This window comes from Electrona antarctica (genome assembly GCF_951216825.1).
Source record: "Electrona antarctica genome assembly, chromosome: 8".
NCBI lineage: Eukaryota > Metazoa > Chordata > Actinopteri > Myctophiformes > Myctophidae > Electrona > Electrona antarctica.
This window is the reverse complement of record NC_136789.1, coordinates 23,930,048-23,948,445: the sequence shown is the minus strand read 5'-3', so window position 1 is coordinate 23,948,445 and position 18,398 is coordinate 23,930,048. Positions and strand designations below refer to the sequence as shown.

General features: G+C 42.3%; 1 protein-coding gene across 1 annotated transcript in view; it reads right to left on the bottom strand.

Moving 5' to 3' along the window:
* Window positions 1-7,407: 7,407 nt before the first annotated feature.
* The window catches only part of pdlim4 (PDZ and LIM domain 4), a 56,237-nt gene continuing 45,246 nt past the window's right edge, over window positions 7,408-18,398 (bottom strand). The window contains exons 6-7 of the mRNA XM_079508715.1: window positions 12,264-12,411; window positions 7,408-9,410 (exon numbers count right to left, since the gene is read on the bottom strand). Of these exons, the coding sequence (XP_079364841.1) occupies window positions 9,206-9,410; window positions 12,264-12,411 (353 nt within the window). The 3' untranslated portion in view covers window positions 7,408-9,205. The remainder of the gene's footprint in view (window positions 9,411-12,263; window positions 12,412-18,398) is intronic.

The following is an 18,398-nucleotide window of genomic DNA, read 5'->3' as shown; positions in this document are numbered from 1 at the left end:
ATTAAAGTTAAAAGTAAACAACAAAAAGTATTTAAGTACAAAAGAAAAACCTTGAGAAGCATAGACTATTAAGGGATAATAGTGTGGTCTGTTGTGATTATAGAGTTATTTACTGGTTGAAGAGTGTACAGAATAATGTGGGAATCATTTTGCTGCTGGGATATACAGCATTTACATAGTGTAAGGTACCATATGTGCAAAGTACAGTATGTGCCGGTTTGAACAAAGAAAGAAAATGGGGGAAAAGAATAAAAAGCTGTGTGTGCTCTCTGTTGTGAGCACGGGAGAGGTGCAGGTGTGACAGACGAAAGAAGCATGCAAAGAAGCATGAAATATGAGAATTGACTTTGGGTTTTGAACTTGGATGAGAGCGTCAGATCCCAGCTGACAGTCAGCTGGGATCTGACTGTCTGACTGACATCCAGATGAAGTGCGGGAGCAGCATTCCTTCCCCATCAGCCTTGTTCATTATGAAGGAGAGAGTCCAGGATGAGTATGCCTACATGCCTGCTAACCACACAGACAATGTTTTCCAGACTGCACGGTGCACGCTTTATTTCTTCTCCATTTTGAGGCTTTTGAAGTGAATAATTCTTGAAGTGGAGCAAACTAAACTGATGCCCCATGTTTTACTTTCAAAGTTTTTATTTTATTTTAAAATACAATGAAAAGATTGCGAAAGTGGAAAGTGGTGTACTCTTATGTTGCGCTCTCACGAGGAGATGAAACGATGCAGTCTACCATTCATTATCAATGGAAGCCAGCGAGGCAGGGTTGGCGAAAGAGCCTTTCTGTGTGGAGTTTGCATGTTCTCCCCGTGTCCCCTAGGCCTAGGGTAGGTGGTTACCCTCACAAAAACATGCAGTAATGCTGGTCTCTAAACTACCTCCCCCTGGCCAGCCGGGGCACCTGAGGGAGGGGAAAGGAACTGGTCGGAATAACGTGTTCCGAATCCTTCCACGCGCTACGTCCGGCCAGGGAAACTCTCCCCTGTTAAAAGAAGCAGCTTGGACTACTCATGCATAGAAGGAAGCATGAGGTCAGTCCGTTGCTCTCCCCATGTTGGCGGAGTGAGTGTAGAGCCCAGGATTAGACACTGGGTGAAAAAATGGGGGGAAAAACATTATATTTTTTAATAAAAAATAAAATTAGTGGTATTTCCCTGTAAGTTGCACCTGACCACACCATAGAGTAGCAGTAGGGGACCACACTGCTTGTCCAGTACATGCTGTGCTTTCCAATGCTGTCAAACGTAACAATCAGCGGCAATTAAGCGTGTACAGCTCTGTATTACTCTATGGTACAGCTGTGTAGGTCTACAGCTCTCTGGGCTGGGGAGTGGGGACATGACGCACGCGCAGTCGCGGACAGATATAAACAAACATTATAACAAGGAGCAGAAGAAAGAAGACGAGCTACCTTTTGCTAGAAGAACTGTCATGTTTATAGTATATAACACCAGCTTGAGAGAGCTACTGTACTGAGTCCCAAACAAATCACCAACAATAACTTTGAAACCGTAGTGTAGCCTCGGCTAGTAGCAGTAGACCTACGTGGTAAGTTATATCTGATGACGCAGACCTGAACTCAGAACACCAAAAAAGACAGCGGTTCCGTTTTAATGAACTCTATCCCTTTCGAGACCCTCGGTTACCTTTTGGACGGCGCCGTGGTAGGTAACCGAGGGTCCCGAAACCGAAAGGGGCTAGTACTGGCTCAGGAGTGTGTGTGTGTGTGTGTGTGTGTGTGTGCGCGCGCGCCTCATTGCCACTGTCTCGACTACATTCGTCTGTCGTTCTTAAAGTGGGGTCCATGCAGGTAAATTGAGTTATAAAAGAGAAACAGTTTCAAACTGTAGGTTAAAATTTAGCTCAATGAGAGAATGTAGGCCAATAGAATGACTATTAAAATCATGGTTTAACTTTACTACACACTACACAGTCACTTTGAGTCACACTCTTACCTTATTACCTCCCCACGACCCCCACCTACAGTAGAGACAGCTGAATAACCATTAAAATGTGGGGTCACTGCGTTATACATATCAATTTTGTGGTTCATTGACATGAAAATGTCAATACTTGCGGAACCACCAAATAATAGATAATTGTAGTTGTATATACCAATGGATTTAATTATTTATTTTAATGTGTATGATGAATAGGCCTATATACCAAAGTTAGCCGCAATTTGCAACTCTAGAATTTTTTACAATGGGATGAATCTAGAGTTGCAATACCCTCCATTGACTCCCCATCCAATTGCGTTTGTGATCTGCTTGTCTTAAACAACGTTAAACTCACCAACATTGCAGCTGTAGTCCAAGCTTGAATTATCCTCTTTCAATCTGCCGAGCTTGTTTTTCATAAAAATCCACCATAGACATGTTATGAGATACTTTCTGTCAATAAATTCTGTGCATGTGATTCTTTTTCTAAGTGTTGCAGTTTGGAAGCACTCGTTTTCTTTAACGGGTCGCGCTGCTGCCTCCTGCATTATGTGCAGATTCAAAACAGGTGGTATGCAGGGCCGTTCAGTGACTTACGACGACTTCCAAACTCCAGCACTTAGAAAAAGAATCACCTGCACAGAATTTCTTGACAGAAAGTATCTCATAACATGTCTAAGGTGGATTTTTATGAAAAACAAGCTCAGCAGATTGAAAGAGGATAATTCAAGCTTGGCCTACAGCTGCAATGTTGGTGAGTTTAACGTTGTTTAATACAAGCAGATCGCAAACGCAAATTGGATGAGTAGGGAGTCAATGGAGGGTATTGCAACTCTAGATTCATCCCATTATAAAAAAATCTAGAGTTGCAAATTGCGGCTATACCAAAGTAGCTACTTCATTGCAGATTTGGAGGAAATAAACAAGAAGATCCATTCACACCGCAAACGCACACCTGCTACAGCAAGCTACCCACGCTGGGCAAGACCTGTATGAGTATGACCTGAGTGTATAGCGGAAGTAGCAGGATTTTGGCGGAAGTTGTACCGCTCGTTGAAAATGACATTGCCGCTTTACAAATCTGTTTACATTCTCCGTGAATGAAACAAGTGTTGTGATTGGTCTAAAAATATCGTATCCGGGCCAGGGGAAATACATGTGGCGGATGTTCCGGGCTGATACTTCTGTATACACTCTCTGCCTTCGGTTAACTTGTGACCATGGCCTTTCTCTTCGCAGATGAGTAAGGGCTGGAACCGAGACTACAAGCTGCCAGCGTCTGGTGCTGGAGGAAGAACAACCAAGGCAAGCGACAGGATTGGATCCTGAAACATGTCTGATTCCTGGGTCCCCACATAAAAATGGCACTACTTCAAATATATGAGTCATGCTATGGAGGATAAGGTATGAATTTATCCAATCTTCTCTCTGGAATGTGTGCGGAGGATCCTGTTGATTTGATGCACAACGGTGTGATGTCACAGTATTATATAGCTCAGAATTGGTCTCAGACCAGCAGGTGTAACTTGCGACATACTGTTTAATGGGCGTGGCTAGCGATTCAGGGCTGGAGCCAGGCTAGTAACGCTAAGGATTTCGTGCAAATTCAAATGTGTCCCACTCCCAGGTATGCTGCTTTGTTGGGCTATGATTATGAAGCTTTCCCAGTATGAGACCTCTTTGTGTTTACAGATCTGATGAACAATCCACTAGAGTTTAAGTTGGTGATATTACTGACCATAGAGCCAAACAGGCTCTGTAACTGGGCAACATGAAGTGTTTATCTTTAGATTGGAATAAATGTTTATAGTTGATTTGACACAAGCTGAACCTCTGGAGCTACAGTACGATAATTCTTTCCGTGCAGCTGAGACGCCCTCTCGATTTTGCTACAGTATGTTCATCTCTAGTCTTCTCTATTAATTTATTATACTGCAGATCTGTGAGTTGACCTCATGTGCTGTGTACGCAGTAACAAGCTGCCAGGAATTTGTTAGGTCAATTTATTTTATTCTCAATCAACCCACTGTCCAGATTGTAAATAAACACCTCAACCTTGTATTGAATGAATAGTTTCAAAATGGATTAGGGAGACTCCTTTTTCTTTAACCACTGAAAACCTATACCTACAGTATATTCTATAACAGTGTGTCCCCTTAGATAGCACATTATGTAGACTTAGATAGTATTTTAAACAGACTTATAGCTTGTTATGTAGACAGCTCTAGAATTGCACTTTATGTAGTCATAGCACTTTATAGTACACATGTATAATATATTATATAGTAGTATAGTATGTATAGTTTACATAGATACTCCACTGTTACGTTCTTAGTTTACGCATGATTCATGATAACTACTTTTTATACATGTGATTTTTGTTATTGCTTAATGTAAGTTGCTCTGGATTAAGAGCGTCTGCTAAATGCCTAAATTGTAAATTGTAAATGATGTAGTTTAGCTTGTAGATCTGCTATTTTTGTCAAGTGTTCATCTGTTTTTGTCTAATGTTCCCCTATTATGACATGCCCAGGATAGGAACGCTGTGGTTAATGACTCAGATGACAGACATACATTTGGCCATACTGTATAAGTGCAGTATTGTATGTGCTTACTTGCCTACAGTACATAGCTTGTCACGCTACCGTTTGCCGACTGCCTGGAGACTGGCAGCCTAACTAACACAAATGTCATGCATATGGGAAACATTAAAACAATGCGTGTAAAGTTGATTCCTCAAAGACTTTCAATGAAGTAACTGTTTGCCACTACGTTAACCACATCACTGCTCCATTAACCAGCACTTTGTAGACCTCCCTCTCGTCACTCTCTCCTTTTCTCACTCTTTATTTTTCTCTCTCCCTCTCTCTCTCTCTTTCTCTCTCTTTCTGACTGGGCTTCTCGCACCCTTGTTCCCCCTTCCCCTGGCACTATAATGTGGATGCAGTCACTGTGTGGTTGGTGAATTAGCCATTATTAAAAGCGCAAAGACATTTAATGGGGTATGAGGTGCCTCTCGCCTTCTGTTCCCGATTACAAGAAAACCCTTGGTTCTGTGCCAAGCTTCACAACTGTATGATACACACAGGCATTGGCACTCTGTCCTGACACTAACTGTATGAGTCCAGTGTTACACCAGCGGCCTGACCCAGTTCTCAGTAACTCTGTCAGAGGCAAAACATAAAGGTGATTAATGTCGACGCATTCATGGTGCCGTGAAAAATGATCTCCACAAGGTCTGAGTAGACATTAGTAGCACAGTTGTTTCTTTTTGGCTTATTTTAATGTTTGGGTTGAGAACGTTCTTGTGTATTACCTCATACCCTTTTTCACGTATAGCTGTTTCAAGGTCACTGCACATCCAAGCACAACATACTTCTTCGTTCTGAGGTCTCATTAATGCGGTGTTAAGAGAGGCAACGACGCTATATGAAAACAAGTCTGCTTTTGTGACGTGACAACTCTACACTCAGATTTAGGGCCTCTGTGAAGTGGATGTCTATAGAGATTTAGGCTGCCGTAGATGCAACCTTGGGGCAGCTGGGCTGAGACCTCGCGCCGTGGGAGGGATCTGCCATGTCAAAGCAGGGAAAAACGCAGATAAATTGAATCCCCGGCTATTTCCACAGTTTGTCTGTGGAGGACAAAGACAAATTACAGCTCTATATTGTTAAGTAATAGCACAAGGGAAAGACGTTTGGGTAAATAATATGCAGGCTCAAGTTTCATCTTAATGCATTTCTTACTTTATTTAAATCTTAAAAAATAGCAATCATGAAGAACCAGAACAAAAACAAATGTTGGTAAAATAAAAAATAAGTTAACCTCAAGGAAGAGGATTCATATGAAAACAGAAATTGCTTAAAGAACACAGGACAGGAGAAGGCATGTGAGTGACATGTTACTGTATGTGTTAAAGCAAACACAACAAATATGTACAATACTTAAAAGACAAGAAGACCCAATGATAGTCATAAAATTTCACATAATTTACAAAGAGAACTACTGTAGTTGGCATACCAACAGCTATACATTTGCACCACTGCAGATATCTAATAACAAATGGATATCATATCAAGCACTGCAAAATTCAGTTTAGATTCTTACTTATAATCAAAATTAAAAAAGCAGAAACATAGATTTAAAAGAATGTCTAACATTAGGAATAAACCACTCTTTCCCTCACCATTCACAACAAAACAAGATTGACAGCCCTGCACTTCAGTATGACAAGTTTACTGTCTGCACTGCTGCATGGACACTGCAACCTTTCTCATTTCTAGATAGAAAGAGATCCCTACCCAGCCCCAACCATACTTGACACCTCTGCACTGCTCTGTTGTAGGAAATGTTGAATGTGTGATACATCTGGTTGGTGGACTTGGCTGTGACCAGACGTTTTCACTCAGAATTAGAAAGGGAATACAACTAAACACAGTTCCAAAGTCTTTCCTTTCCTCAAAGGTAGAACAGTAATAATTATGTCTTTGTAATCGCCCCAAAATGACCTCTAAACAAAATGTATATCATTTCCACATGCTATAGGCCCTAGATCAGGGGTGGGCAACTTTGAAGATGGAGAGGGCCACTATATTTCCACACTCACTCCCTAGGGCCATATATTACTGTCGTAGCAAAAATATTTTTGCTATATTCAAATTTAAATCTTGAATTATTTTTTGCTATTTTTTTAATTGGAATCCTGAAAATTAAATTTTTATGTAATTTCAAATGCCTTTAATTATACTTGTGTTGAGCAATGAGCTACTAATTTAGACTGAAGTAATTAAAGCGGGTCATGTTTACATGTTGTGGAATTGTAACAGCTGAAACCAATATTATATCAGTATTCTGACATTAACCTGAGGGCCACATTAAGTGAAGGTGGGGGCCGCATGTGGCCCCTGGGCCGCCAGTTGCCCACCCCTGCCCTAGATTTTCGCGAGCTTTTCTTTTTACGACTTTCCAACGGTTTTCCATGGCCCTGTCTGCTGTCTCACGTCCCAGATCTGCACTGGCCATCTTTGAAAGCTGCCACGGGTGGCGGAGAGCATATTGGTGTCAACCTGGAATGCCTTTTAACAGATTCACTGAACTCTGGCTCGCCTTTCTTTAAACTGGAACTCTCTGCTGTTAGGAGGGGCGGAGGTTTAAATTCCTTCCTCGGTCAGGTGCATGACCCAAAAGGAAGTTTGGAACTGAGAAACTGTCACGCTTCTTCAACCTTTGCACCCGTAACGTAGTACCCCTCATAAATCGCATCAGAGATGGGTGAATAATACATGTTGTAAATGTCATTATGTCATCTGCATATTTATAAAACCATAGTGGAGATGCTTCGCGTCTTCGCCTTTAGTGAAAATATGAGGATTTCTATTTTATGCTGTCTAATCATTCAAACTAATTTCCCCTGTTTTTTTTTTTACTGTGGTCCCTTTGAGGAGCAAGCTTACAGGTTATCTTCGAACATGCAGTGGTTACGCAGTTATTACACAGTGTTGTGGGTGTCTCGGTGAGCTCCAATATTTTTTCAGGTCTCACAAAGCAACTCATTTGGGCATTTGGGATAGAGTCAATATGAACCTAAAAAATACCACCATTCCAAACACCCATTCAAATCATACAACGAAAGGCCTGTTTGACGATGTTATTGCCTATTTTCAAACTTGAATGAGAAATGATAACTCATGTATGAATATAATTTCTCATGAATTCATTCAAGTTAGAAAGAAATGTACACATGAATCTATCCCCGGTAGTATTATAAGTCAATGGAAATCCTGTAGCAAAGTGAATAAATGTAAATGAAACCCAAATCCACAAAAGAAAAAGTCTGAATGCAACACATTTCACAACTTAAGAAAATACACTGTAACCTCCAAATGTATCAACTACTACTTATATGACTTGATAAAATAAAAGCTGATGTTGTAATCCACTCCACTGCTGCATTAGAAGAACCTGTCCAATATTATCCATGTGTAAAGTTAGTCTAAGGAAACCAATGACTCCTCCTGTCATTTATCACACCATAACAGCAAGGCAAGTTACTTATTTTTATCAGAAGATCTTACAGTATTTCTACTGTATACTGTATTTCATCCTTCTTCCCTAAGCAAATGAAGCCATTGTAGAAGTCATACCTTTTTACTTAATGCTGACACAATGCCTTTTTCCGTCATCCACAATTGGATCTTTCAGGCCAGTGGGCCACCAATAATTAAATAATAACCAATAATAAAATAAAAGAAACATGGTTAACCAGTTTGTTGAGAGAAATGTGTTATCACTTGTTGTGTTACTATACTAACTATAGTATATTCCACAAATATATGTCAACAGCGCTAATGTAGCATACTGTAAATGTAGATGGAGGATAAAGGCGTGAATGGGGCCTTGTTACAATGGCTGCCACTGTGGCCGTTCAGTAAGCAATGGAGCACAAGCACATGGAGTTATATTAAGGCATAGCCTACTGTTCTTACTGAGTGTTTTGTTTCAGAGCTGGTGGATGTAAATGCAATATCTCATGTATGATATCTAAAATCATCTTCATATGTGGTTTGTAGATTATTTGAAATCTGGATATACGGTAGCTGTGATATGGTGGAAATTGGGCTACAATGGCAAACCTTATACTGTGTTGTTGCAGATACTTGTATGTCCTCCGAAATTCCTGTTGCATACAAATATAATATTCAGAATGTCCACAAAATGTTTATGATCAGATGCTATGACCTAATGTACAGTAATAGTCTATGCATTTAAACACATAGATCGATACTGTAGGTGAGGGGATTTGGTTGTCAGTTTTGTTAAATGTTGGGACGGTCAGAATCTCTGTTATTGCAAATTGTGCTCAATATACCGAAATAATATTTAAGTATATGGGCTTAATTTATCAAGCTAATATAGGAATGCTGACCCAGGGTTATTTAAAGTCAACTTAACATGATGCCCATGACATTTAAGCTGGCTGCTACTGTCCAACTGGATTTTAGCTGACCCCCAATTGTCGGCCACTTGACCAATTTGTTGACCGAGTTGTCACGCCTGTCAGCTACAGCAAAAACAACCACCTTTTGGCCAGTGGTTCATTTCTCAACCTGATTTATAATCTGAAAGACACGTCTCGTTCAAGATCACCATTCCTGCTTTTGATAGAGGCCTATAGGCCTATAGTGATGGTCATGGCATTCCCCCACATTTCAGCATCCCCATATCTGCAGTATAGCCGCCGGCTCCGTGTCTTATGTCTCAGACGATCTCCACCTTGGAGTTGGGATAGACGGCGACGATGTCGTAGCCCTCGGGCGGCTGGACGCGAGCCTTGGCGTGGATCTCACAGCACAGGTTCTCCTCGATGAAGAAGTAGCCTTTCTGCTTGAGGTTGATGCCGCAGTCGTCACACATGAAGCACTCGGGGTGGTAAAGCTTGTCCCTCGCTTTCACAATGGTGCCCCTGCATGGAGGAACAAAGGTAATGGGGAGAGTCAGCTGAAAGACGGAGACATAGAGCAGTGGTTTTAACTTTTTCCAAAGTAGAGTCCTTGCGGTTGTTTCAGGCTAGGGGGGCCCCAGCAAAATGAGTTAATAAAGCATCAAAATCAGTTTCACCACTTTGATCTTAGTTTATACACCGGCTAGCCGATTTAAAAGCTCACAAGACGTTGCAATACAATGCGGCGTGAGCTTGTAGATCAGCGAATGAAAAACATGCATTTTCTCTATCCCTGGCAGCTTAATACATATACTGTATTTAGCTCAGTGGTGTCAACTGCACTACGTTTGTTGCAATTTTCATTTGAGGCACATGCAGTACTGTACATGTCAAAATGCAAATGACACAATGTTGTCACAGCCTGCTCTTGATAACGGATACAGTATGCATCAGTACACACTGACTGCTTTGGTTACTGTTGTCATTTTATAGAGTTTACCTTTTATAGCGGCTGTAACCAAATAACAATTTGAATGATTCCTATCACAGTCTCTTGGTCTTCATTCAAAGCCAGGTATGCAAAAAGTCACTCTGTCCTCAACCCATTTAGGACTGAGGCCGATTCTAAAAACGCCTTCTAAATCCTGACCTGAAGTTTTCTGAAAACCTTCAAATATTTGTGACTAAATTTGGGACTGCCATTGGATTTTTTTGAATTTTCGTTTTTTCACGTCATATGAAAGCAGGGAATCATAGCTTCAAATTGACATATTGGTTGTTCAGTTTGACCCACCAGTTTTGGAGATATGGCTTATAGAGTAATGTCTTGCAGAAAACAGCGAGTTGAGAAAACAGGCTTGAAAGGTTCACTTCTGTGGTCTCTAACATTACACCTAGCTACACGTTTAAGCTTTTATTTCATATTTACATGTCGATTTCAGCTCTGACACTTATTTCAGACATGCTCTAGTATGTGAAGAGTCTGCCTATGCTATTAACTCATAACCCACATTTACAGTAGTAGAATCTGGTCTCAGTCCTAAATGGGTTAACCTACAGTAACATTAACCAAAATACAGTAACCTTAATGTCAGAAGTGTGCATTGAGCAGGCTTCTCCCATATGCTGGTGCATGTGGAGGCCCAGCCTTGGCCAAGGGCATCAGAACAGTAGGGGGTTGAAGGAGGGGTTCCTCATTTACTCAACTTCCTCCGAAATCCAGACGTTCCTTGTTGATCCAGAGTTCAGGACCGCTTGTTACAAGCCTTCTTCTCCAGCTTGCAGGCTAGCACTGGCTCCATAAAGTTTTTTTTAAAGATACTGTATTCACCCATGTGAGGTATAAAACCTGCCCTGTACCTGTGTAAACTCCTGTGTAAATGTTCCAGGAACAGAACAGGCTCATTGTGCCCGGTGAGCTCCCTCCCACAACGCTCTCTTTTTTTAATGTTTGTTTTTGTGGCTTTCGCCTTTATTTTTATATTATTATATAAATAATAAATTATTATATCACTCTATATATATTATAGAGGGATAGATAGTAGGCTGACAGGAAATGGGGAGAGAGATGGGGGGGGTGACACGCAGTAAAGGCCGTCGGGATCGGGAGTCGAGCCCACGGCACACTGCCAGACTAGACTACCAGCCAATTGGGTGCCTGAACCGCTGAGCCACGGCCCAGGCCCCCACAACGCTCTCTTGTTAGTGTGTAGCGCTAGCTGCACGCATGACATAACTGTTTACCTGCAAGTGCTTTTAAAGCAGGGGGATTACCAGTACCTGTTTCGTGTGTGCGGGTGTGCATGAGTGTGTGTATATTTACACACACGTGTGTAAATATATATGAACAGGAGCATGTCTGTGTGTGCACATCATGTGTGTTGATTGTGTATCCGTGTGCACGTGCACAACGTTTACGTGTGTGTGTGTGTGTGTGTGTGTGTGTGTGTGTGTGTGTGTGTGTGTGTGTGTGTGTGTGTGTGTGTGTGTGTGTGTGTGTGTGTGTGTGTGTGGGAAAAAGAGCAGTGTAGCCTGTAGAGATCGGTTTAATGATTAAAAATTACGCATGCAGATCGTTTTCCCCCAGTGCTGTTGAAAGAAGACCTGTTAGTGCATGTTTTCCTGTACAACGTACCCCCATTGTTTCTGATCCAGGGAAGTTCCTTTACATTACCCCAGGGAGCTTTGATAACATGCTTTATGACCAGCAATTTGGTCCTAAAATAACAGTTTGGCAATAAAGATAATTTGCCCAACCACCAATATAAATGACAAGGCAATGTCATTTTCAAAACGGTATTACCCTTTCATCTTTTTAGTAGACTGTGGCTTTGTCGAACTCGCTTGAGGGTCATACTCACTTTGTATCCTTTAGGATTCTGGGTGAATTCTGTTTGGACAATAAAAAGGCAGGAACACTAAGCCTGTGTGAGTTTACGATTCATTACAGCCCTCCACTTTGGGGCATAAAATGTCTATGTTGGATTAGGCTCCAACAAACATAGCTGCCTTTGGCCTGGTATGTATTCAAACAAAATTTGAGAAAGAAGAGCAACATTCAAGCTGTTGCTAATGCTTGAATCAATTTGAGTGTAAAATGTAACCAAATGGGCCGTTATGGGTCCATTTGATTGTACACTCTCAAAGTTACAAATGGATCAAATCGCAAATTTACTGTGTGGTTTTTTCATTGTTTGCCAAACTGTTCACACATTGTCTAAGTGAATTCCTTTGGGTGTTTTTTTTAAATGACAAGAAGCTCTAGGACAGAGAAGACAGGAGTCCCCTACATAGTTGCATATGTTCTCCCTGAGGTCTTGGCTGGTTCAGCACTTTTAAAGAAACAACACAAGCTCTTGTCTTGGGTATACTTACACAATGCCATTGCCACAGCGCGTGCATTGAGGCAGTTTCTGCAGGCCGGACATGGGAGACATGGGGATGGGGATGGGGCTGCCCAGTTTGAGGATTGGGGACCGGATTGGGGACCTCAGGTTCCTCATTCGTTCTGTCGGGGAAACACCTAAGATTGGCAAACAAGCACAGAAGAATAAACGTAAGAATGGTAAGAAGTTTACCATAACACAACAGTGTCAGTAAAGGCAGTTGGCTGTTCCTAATCAGGAAGGAACACACAGCCTGAGTTATAGTCAAGAATGCCAGACCCTGACCCTGAGTGACCTCAACACCTCCGTAGAGGAAAAGGTGTGTCTGTTTGTATGTAGCCTATGCAGATGAGGTCTGTGGAATTCCAAGCAGTGGGAGGGGGGGGTGTGTGTGTGTGTGTGTGTGTGTGTGTGTGTGTGTGTGTGTGTGTGTGTGTGTGTGTGTGTGTGTGTGTGTGTGTGTGTGTGTGTGTGTGTGTGTGTGTGTGTGTGTGTGTGTGTGTGTGTGTGTCTGCTTTATGCTGTGAAATTTAGAAGATCACTGATTATTCTCCCTGAGAGGAGAATATCAAGGTAGATTATGGATGTCTAACTAACTAAACTAAACTAACGGTCTGTCTTCCTAGTACTACAGTATCTAGATACTGTATCTCCTCTGTTTATCCCTGCTCCATTCACGTTACCCATTGCGTAGGCCAGCACAGTTCCCAGAGGAGCTCATCAGTTATCCAGGAAGCAGCTGGCAAGGCAAACATTCCACATTAATACAAGGCACACAGACCCAGGCCATCCCATAGATATGCTACAATCACACCCTGCCTGTGAACCACACTGACAGATAAATGGGGTGGTTTGAGGGGCAATGGAGTCCGCTGTGTTAACACAAAATTATGAAATGCAAGTCGGTAACAGACAGTAGCACATTTTTGGGTAAAGAAAAAGGACTATAAAAACTGACCTGCAGACAGCCCCACTGAAAATAAACAATCCACTGACTACAGCTGTCCTCTGAGTCTGAATCTAGAGAAACTGGAAAGGGGGTTGAGCTGAGGCACGCGGAGCTAAATGATTTAATGAGACTGCGGGGTACTTGTCCAAAAAGCAAATCATCATGGTGGAAAATCCCAAATGAGCACAACTCCCAAGAGTGCATGCGTGCGTGTGTTATTTTCTTAAAAATAATATTGTGTCTTCACAATTGTGGCTTCACATGAATGTGTTGTTAAGAAACTGTGAGCATTTAGCATGACATTATGGCTGTCTGGAGTCTGGACTGGAATGGTACCAAAAATGTGGAGCCATATTCCAAAGGTTATTGTTCACCAAAAATCAGTGGAGCGTAATCCTGAATGAATTATATGCCTTCCATTCATTCATGTGGGCTAGGGTGCCAGGAGAGACCATCAGCCCAGTATGCCACCTACTGCTAACCGCTAACCGCATGACCATTACCTAGCATCTGGCACCTGCCTCAAAGCACTTTCCGTCCCTCACCAACACTGCTCTGGAGCTTCGTGGGGCGTTTAAGAGTCAGAGAAATCAACTGGGTGTGTTTTTTATGGGAATAATTGCTCCGTTGCCTAATGACCCGACCTAATGACAAAACTCTTTCATGTGTCAGGCTCTGCATGCTGCGCGTTTAACTAATACGTCTTACAGAATGGAGTCACGAACATCTTGGACGAGCAGAAGTGAAAGTGCATGCCTGTTTCATCTTGTATAATATTAAATCGCTGCCATGCTACAGCACGTTGAGCTTGTGTATTCTCTGGCCAAGCACAATGTAGTTTGGGTGATGCTTATTCCTTGAACAGTCACACCTGGTCAGATTCAAATTAAACAGACTCTGAGCTAACAGTAGGTGAACCCCCCCCCCCCCCCCCACACACACACACACACACACACAGAGTGTTTTTTGTACTCCATATGTCTGTGATGACACGTACTAGACATTATTTGGGTACAGTCACTCATACACGGCGGAAGAGGAGTAACGCATGCCGAGTTGAACCTGACATGACAAGACGTGACTCGTGAGCGTGCCGCAACCAGATGCTCCACCCCAATTCACTCACGTACAATTGGACTCATTTGTTTCAGACTAGCATCATGTATGAGTAAAATGGATAGTTCTGTTCCATGATAATGATTTACTAGGCTGTGGTCGAAGCACACACAATGTATCATTATTACTGCTTTTAGAACAAGGTTATAGGAACTCTGCACTGTGCTGTACCTAACAATGCTGCACAGCTGTACTAAAACCGTAAACCACAGCCTCTTGGGGCTTATTACTTTATTATTCAGGCATGGCAAGCAGCATGATGTCTGAACCACTGGAAATATAGTAGAACTTTGGTCCAAAATCCCACTGTTGTCTCTTCCCTGCTATTGAAACGGTCACACACATTTAAACATAGGAAAGGACAAGTAGGCCACAGAGCTATACTGTGTAGATACCTATGACAAAAATCTACCAGATAATCAGTTAAACAGTCCCAAATATGCCATACCACCACCAACCCAAACTCAAATGTTTGAGCGAACAAGGGCCTCAAAGAATTTAGAATCTTGTTCCAAATAACAACTTTGTTCCAAACAAAGTTAATGATACATAGCTTGCGAGGTTAGTTCAGGCAGGTAGCCTATACTCGAGGTGTTACACACTGCGCCTATGGTGCATAAGGATGCTTATTACAATGGTACTAGGCCCATACGTCATACGCTGACGTGACAATTGTCTTTTGTTCCTGGACTTGTATGCGCCTGTAAACTTGCTCCCAACACCTCCCCAGCACCACCAGTGGGCTCTGCTATTAGTTATGTTCCCCGGTGGTTCAATCTATTCGAGAGTTGTCTGACAAGTTGTTCTTGATTTGTGCATTAGGCAAGGGTCTAACATCAAATTCAACATGTATATACTGTATACATGGACACACTGGAAGCATATTTACATTATTATATTCTATTTGAGTAATCCTCTTACTCAGAAGAGGGATGGTGAGTAAAATGCCCTCATCTATCGGGAGGTTATTCCTCTAGAGATAAACAGCATCAGGCGCAGTCAGTCTGCACAAGCTTTTGCTTTTTTCCATGTAATTTATATCCAAACAAACTTCTCATAGGTCAGGACCTTTGAGGAGGAATGGAGGGGATTTAAGAGTTCACTGGCATTATGTTTATTTCTTTAACTGACAGGGGAAAGAATCCGGAGAGTTCCCCAATCATACCATCGTCTCTGTTGAAATTGTAGCCCTGCTCGTAGCTATCAGTCCATCTGTCCAGCCATCTGTCAACCACTTTGGTCCCAAACAACATCTCTGGAAAAACTACTGGCTGGCTTGCCATGAAATCCGCTGTGCACCTTCACGTTCCCCAGAGGATGGCCCCTATAGTGATTTTGGTGAAACCAATTGCCTTTCCTCTATAGCGCCACCCTTAGGCCAAAATCTTCCACTTGCACACAAGATATCTCAAAACCCTAACATTTGCTAAACAAGTGATCTTTTCTTTAGCGCCATCCTTCACAATGTTTATATTCAAGTTTTCACCTGAAAAAACAAAACTGGGCTGTTACCTGTTTGTAACTCTTTTAAGAGATGTGTTATGTTGTGTTATGTTTGTCTTATTCATGCCCCCCGTGACATCATGTAGCAGCCAAGTCTATGGACTTTGTGCGGGCCCCCAAAGGCGCCCTTCACTTCACATGAGTGTGATTCTTTTCTATCAGTTACTTAGTTACCCCATTGAGAGTTGAATTCATGAATATGTTTTGTTTTTTGTTGCATTCCTAAGCCAATCAATTTTGATGACCAGCAGTGGTTCCCTATGGAGACACAAAGAGTCTCCTTTGTGCCATATAGGCAATATAACTATTCTCTTTTACTGAACTACCATGAATGACTAAAGACTAATCATTGTGTGTATTCCTTCCTGCACTATCTGCATTGAGTGATTTTGGTACATTTAGGTTCATTTGTGTTTTGATTGTATTGTTGTATTGTACTTTTTGCTTTGACAATGTAAACATATGTTTTCTCATGCCAATAAAGCCCTTTGAATTGAATTGAATTGAATGAGGTTGCTTAAAGCCCCCACCACCCCCACCCTCACACGACCACCATCAGCAGTGTTATCCGATCACTCAGGGACTGTGGAATCCTGGGTAAACGGACACTCTTGTTTGCTTTGACTTGAAAAGCCCGTGAAAGTCAACATGGTCGCCGCAGGAGCTCCCGAGTCCCACCTTCAAAGCTACGATAAGTCCAAGTCTGACAATGATATGATATACAGTATTTATGCAACAACAGGATGACTTGAGGAGAACAATGTCTTTTGTCTTGTTAATTTAACTACTTTAATCGGCACTTTAAACAAAACATTAGGGCTCCGAATGAAAGAGATGCACGCACGCACACACACACACACACACACACACACACACACACACACACAGAGATTAGTGGACCCCCCAGTCATAATGGCAGGTATAGCGTGACTGATGATCTCAGTGTAAACCTCAGGTGAGTGCTGGTTTCATCAGAGGCTCAGCCTGTCACTCAACCTGTCGCTCAACTAAAGCTATATAGCTCTGAAAGCCTATACTGACAGCAGGCAAACACATTTTCCCATTTTCTTCTAAGCCTCTCCACCCCTGGGTGTCTCTCTTTCACCCTCTGTCACTGTTTTATTTAAGTCTGGGTGTCTCTCTTTCACCCTCTGTCACTGTTTTATTTAAGTCCCTGTCATTCCTTTCTATTCCTTTACTTTTTTTTTAAGATTCGTTTTTGGCTTTTCTGCCTTTATTGATAGTATCAAGTGAAGATGGACAGGAAAGAGGGAGTGAGAGAAGGGGAGAGACACACGCAGCAAAGGTCGTCATGAACGGGACTCGAACACGCGGCACGCTGTCAGGCCAAAGTCTATATGTGGCATGCGCCTGGACCACTTGGCCAGCGGGCGCCCCCTATTCCTTTTACTTTTGGGTGATTAACGCCACATTTAAAGATGGACACAAGCTGGCCGTGCCCCAGAATGCTCATTAGCAGCGGCTTACCGGTGGATTATTGTGTCCGTTCACATGTCAAAGAGCACCGGTGGGAGCCTTTAACGGCAATTTGTTTTCTTGTAGCGTGACAAATGAGTGCCATCACAACAGGTATTCTAGGGATGGTTATTTGAATGTTTCCATATGTCTTGCATGCTGTACCTTGCCGTCCGTCACAGTGCGGCGCATTGTTGTGCAACGAATGGTACAGTATATGCAAATAATCCAAGCCTAGTCATAATAATGTTGTCAAACTGACATTTTAACATCAGAGAGTTTGGCCACGCATGCATGCTCCCTTCTCACATTCATATAATTTAGTAACACACAAACATAACTCAAGAGCTCCCACAGCGTAAACAAAGTTTCCTTGTATACCCAAAGGCACCCACTGGTCCCTCCTTGTATAACCAAACTCCCGTATAACAAATTCCCTGGAATATAACCACATTTTCTTTGTATATAACCCTACGTGGGACTTTTCAGAGAGCTCCTCTGTTTTGACTGGAGTAAACAGGAATCCCACAAAGGAGGAGGAGGAGGGGTTCAGGTCCAGAGGATTAACTCTGCAACTGTCATCATCACATGATTCCTCCTCAGAAAGTTCAGAACCAGAGGAGGGAGGGAGAGAGAGAGAGAGAGAGAGAGAGAGAGAGAGAGAGAGAGACACTGCTTCTCGGAATGCTGAGTGGTCGGAAGGCAGACGGGGAAATCATATTTCTCTCTTTATTGTCCTTTGTGAGGTTGTTTTTGCAGTAAATTTCCTTCACAAAACGTCCCTCCCCTCCTACATCTCTGTGTGAACCACAAAGACACTTCACTCATCCCTCTTCCTTCCTGTCTGTCTCTCTCTCTCTCTCTTTCTGTCTTACTCTGTCTCTCTCTTCTATTTTTTTTCTGTCTTACTGTCGCTCCTTTCTCACTTACTGTCTTGCTCCCTCCCTCCCTCCCTTTCTGTCTCATATTTTTTCTCTGTCCTTCTCTACTCTACTCTTCTTTCTATAAAAGGTAAAATATGCCAGAGAGACGGAGGATCTTACCGCTGACAGAGACAGGCTGTTGGCCTGCTTGCTGTAG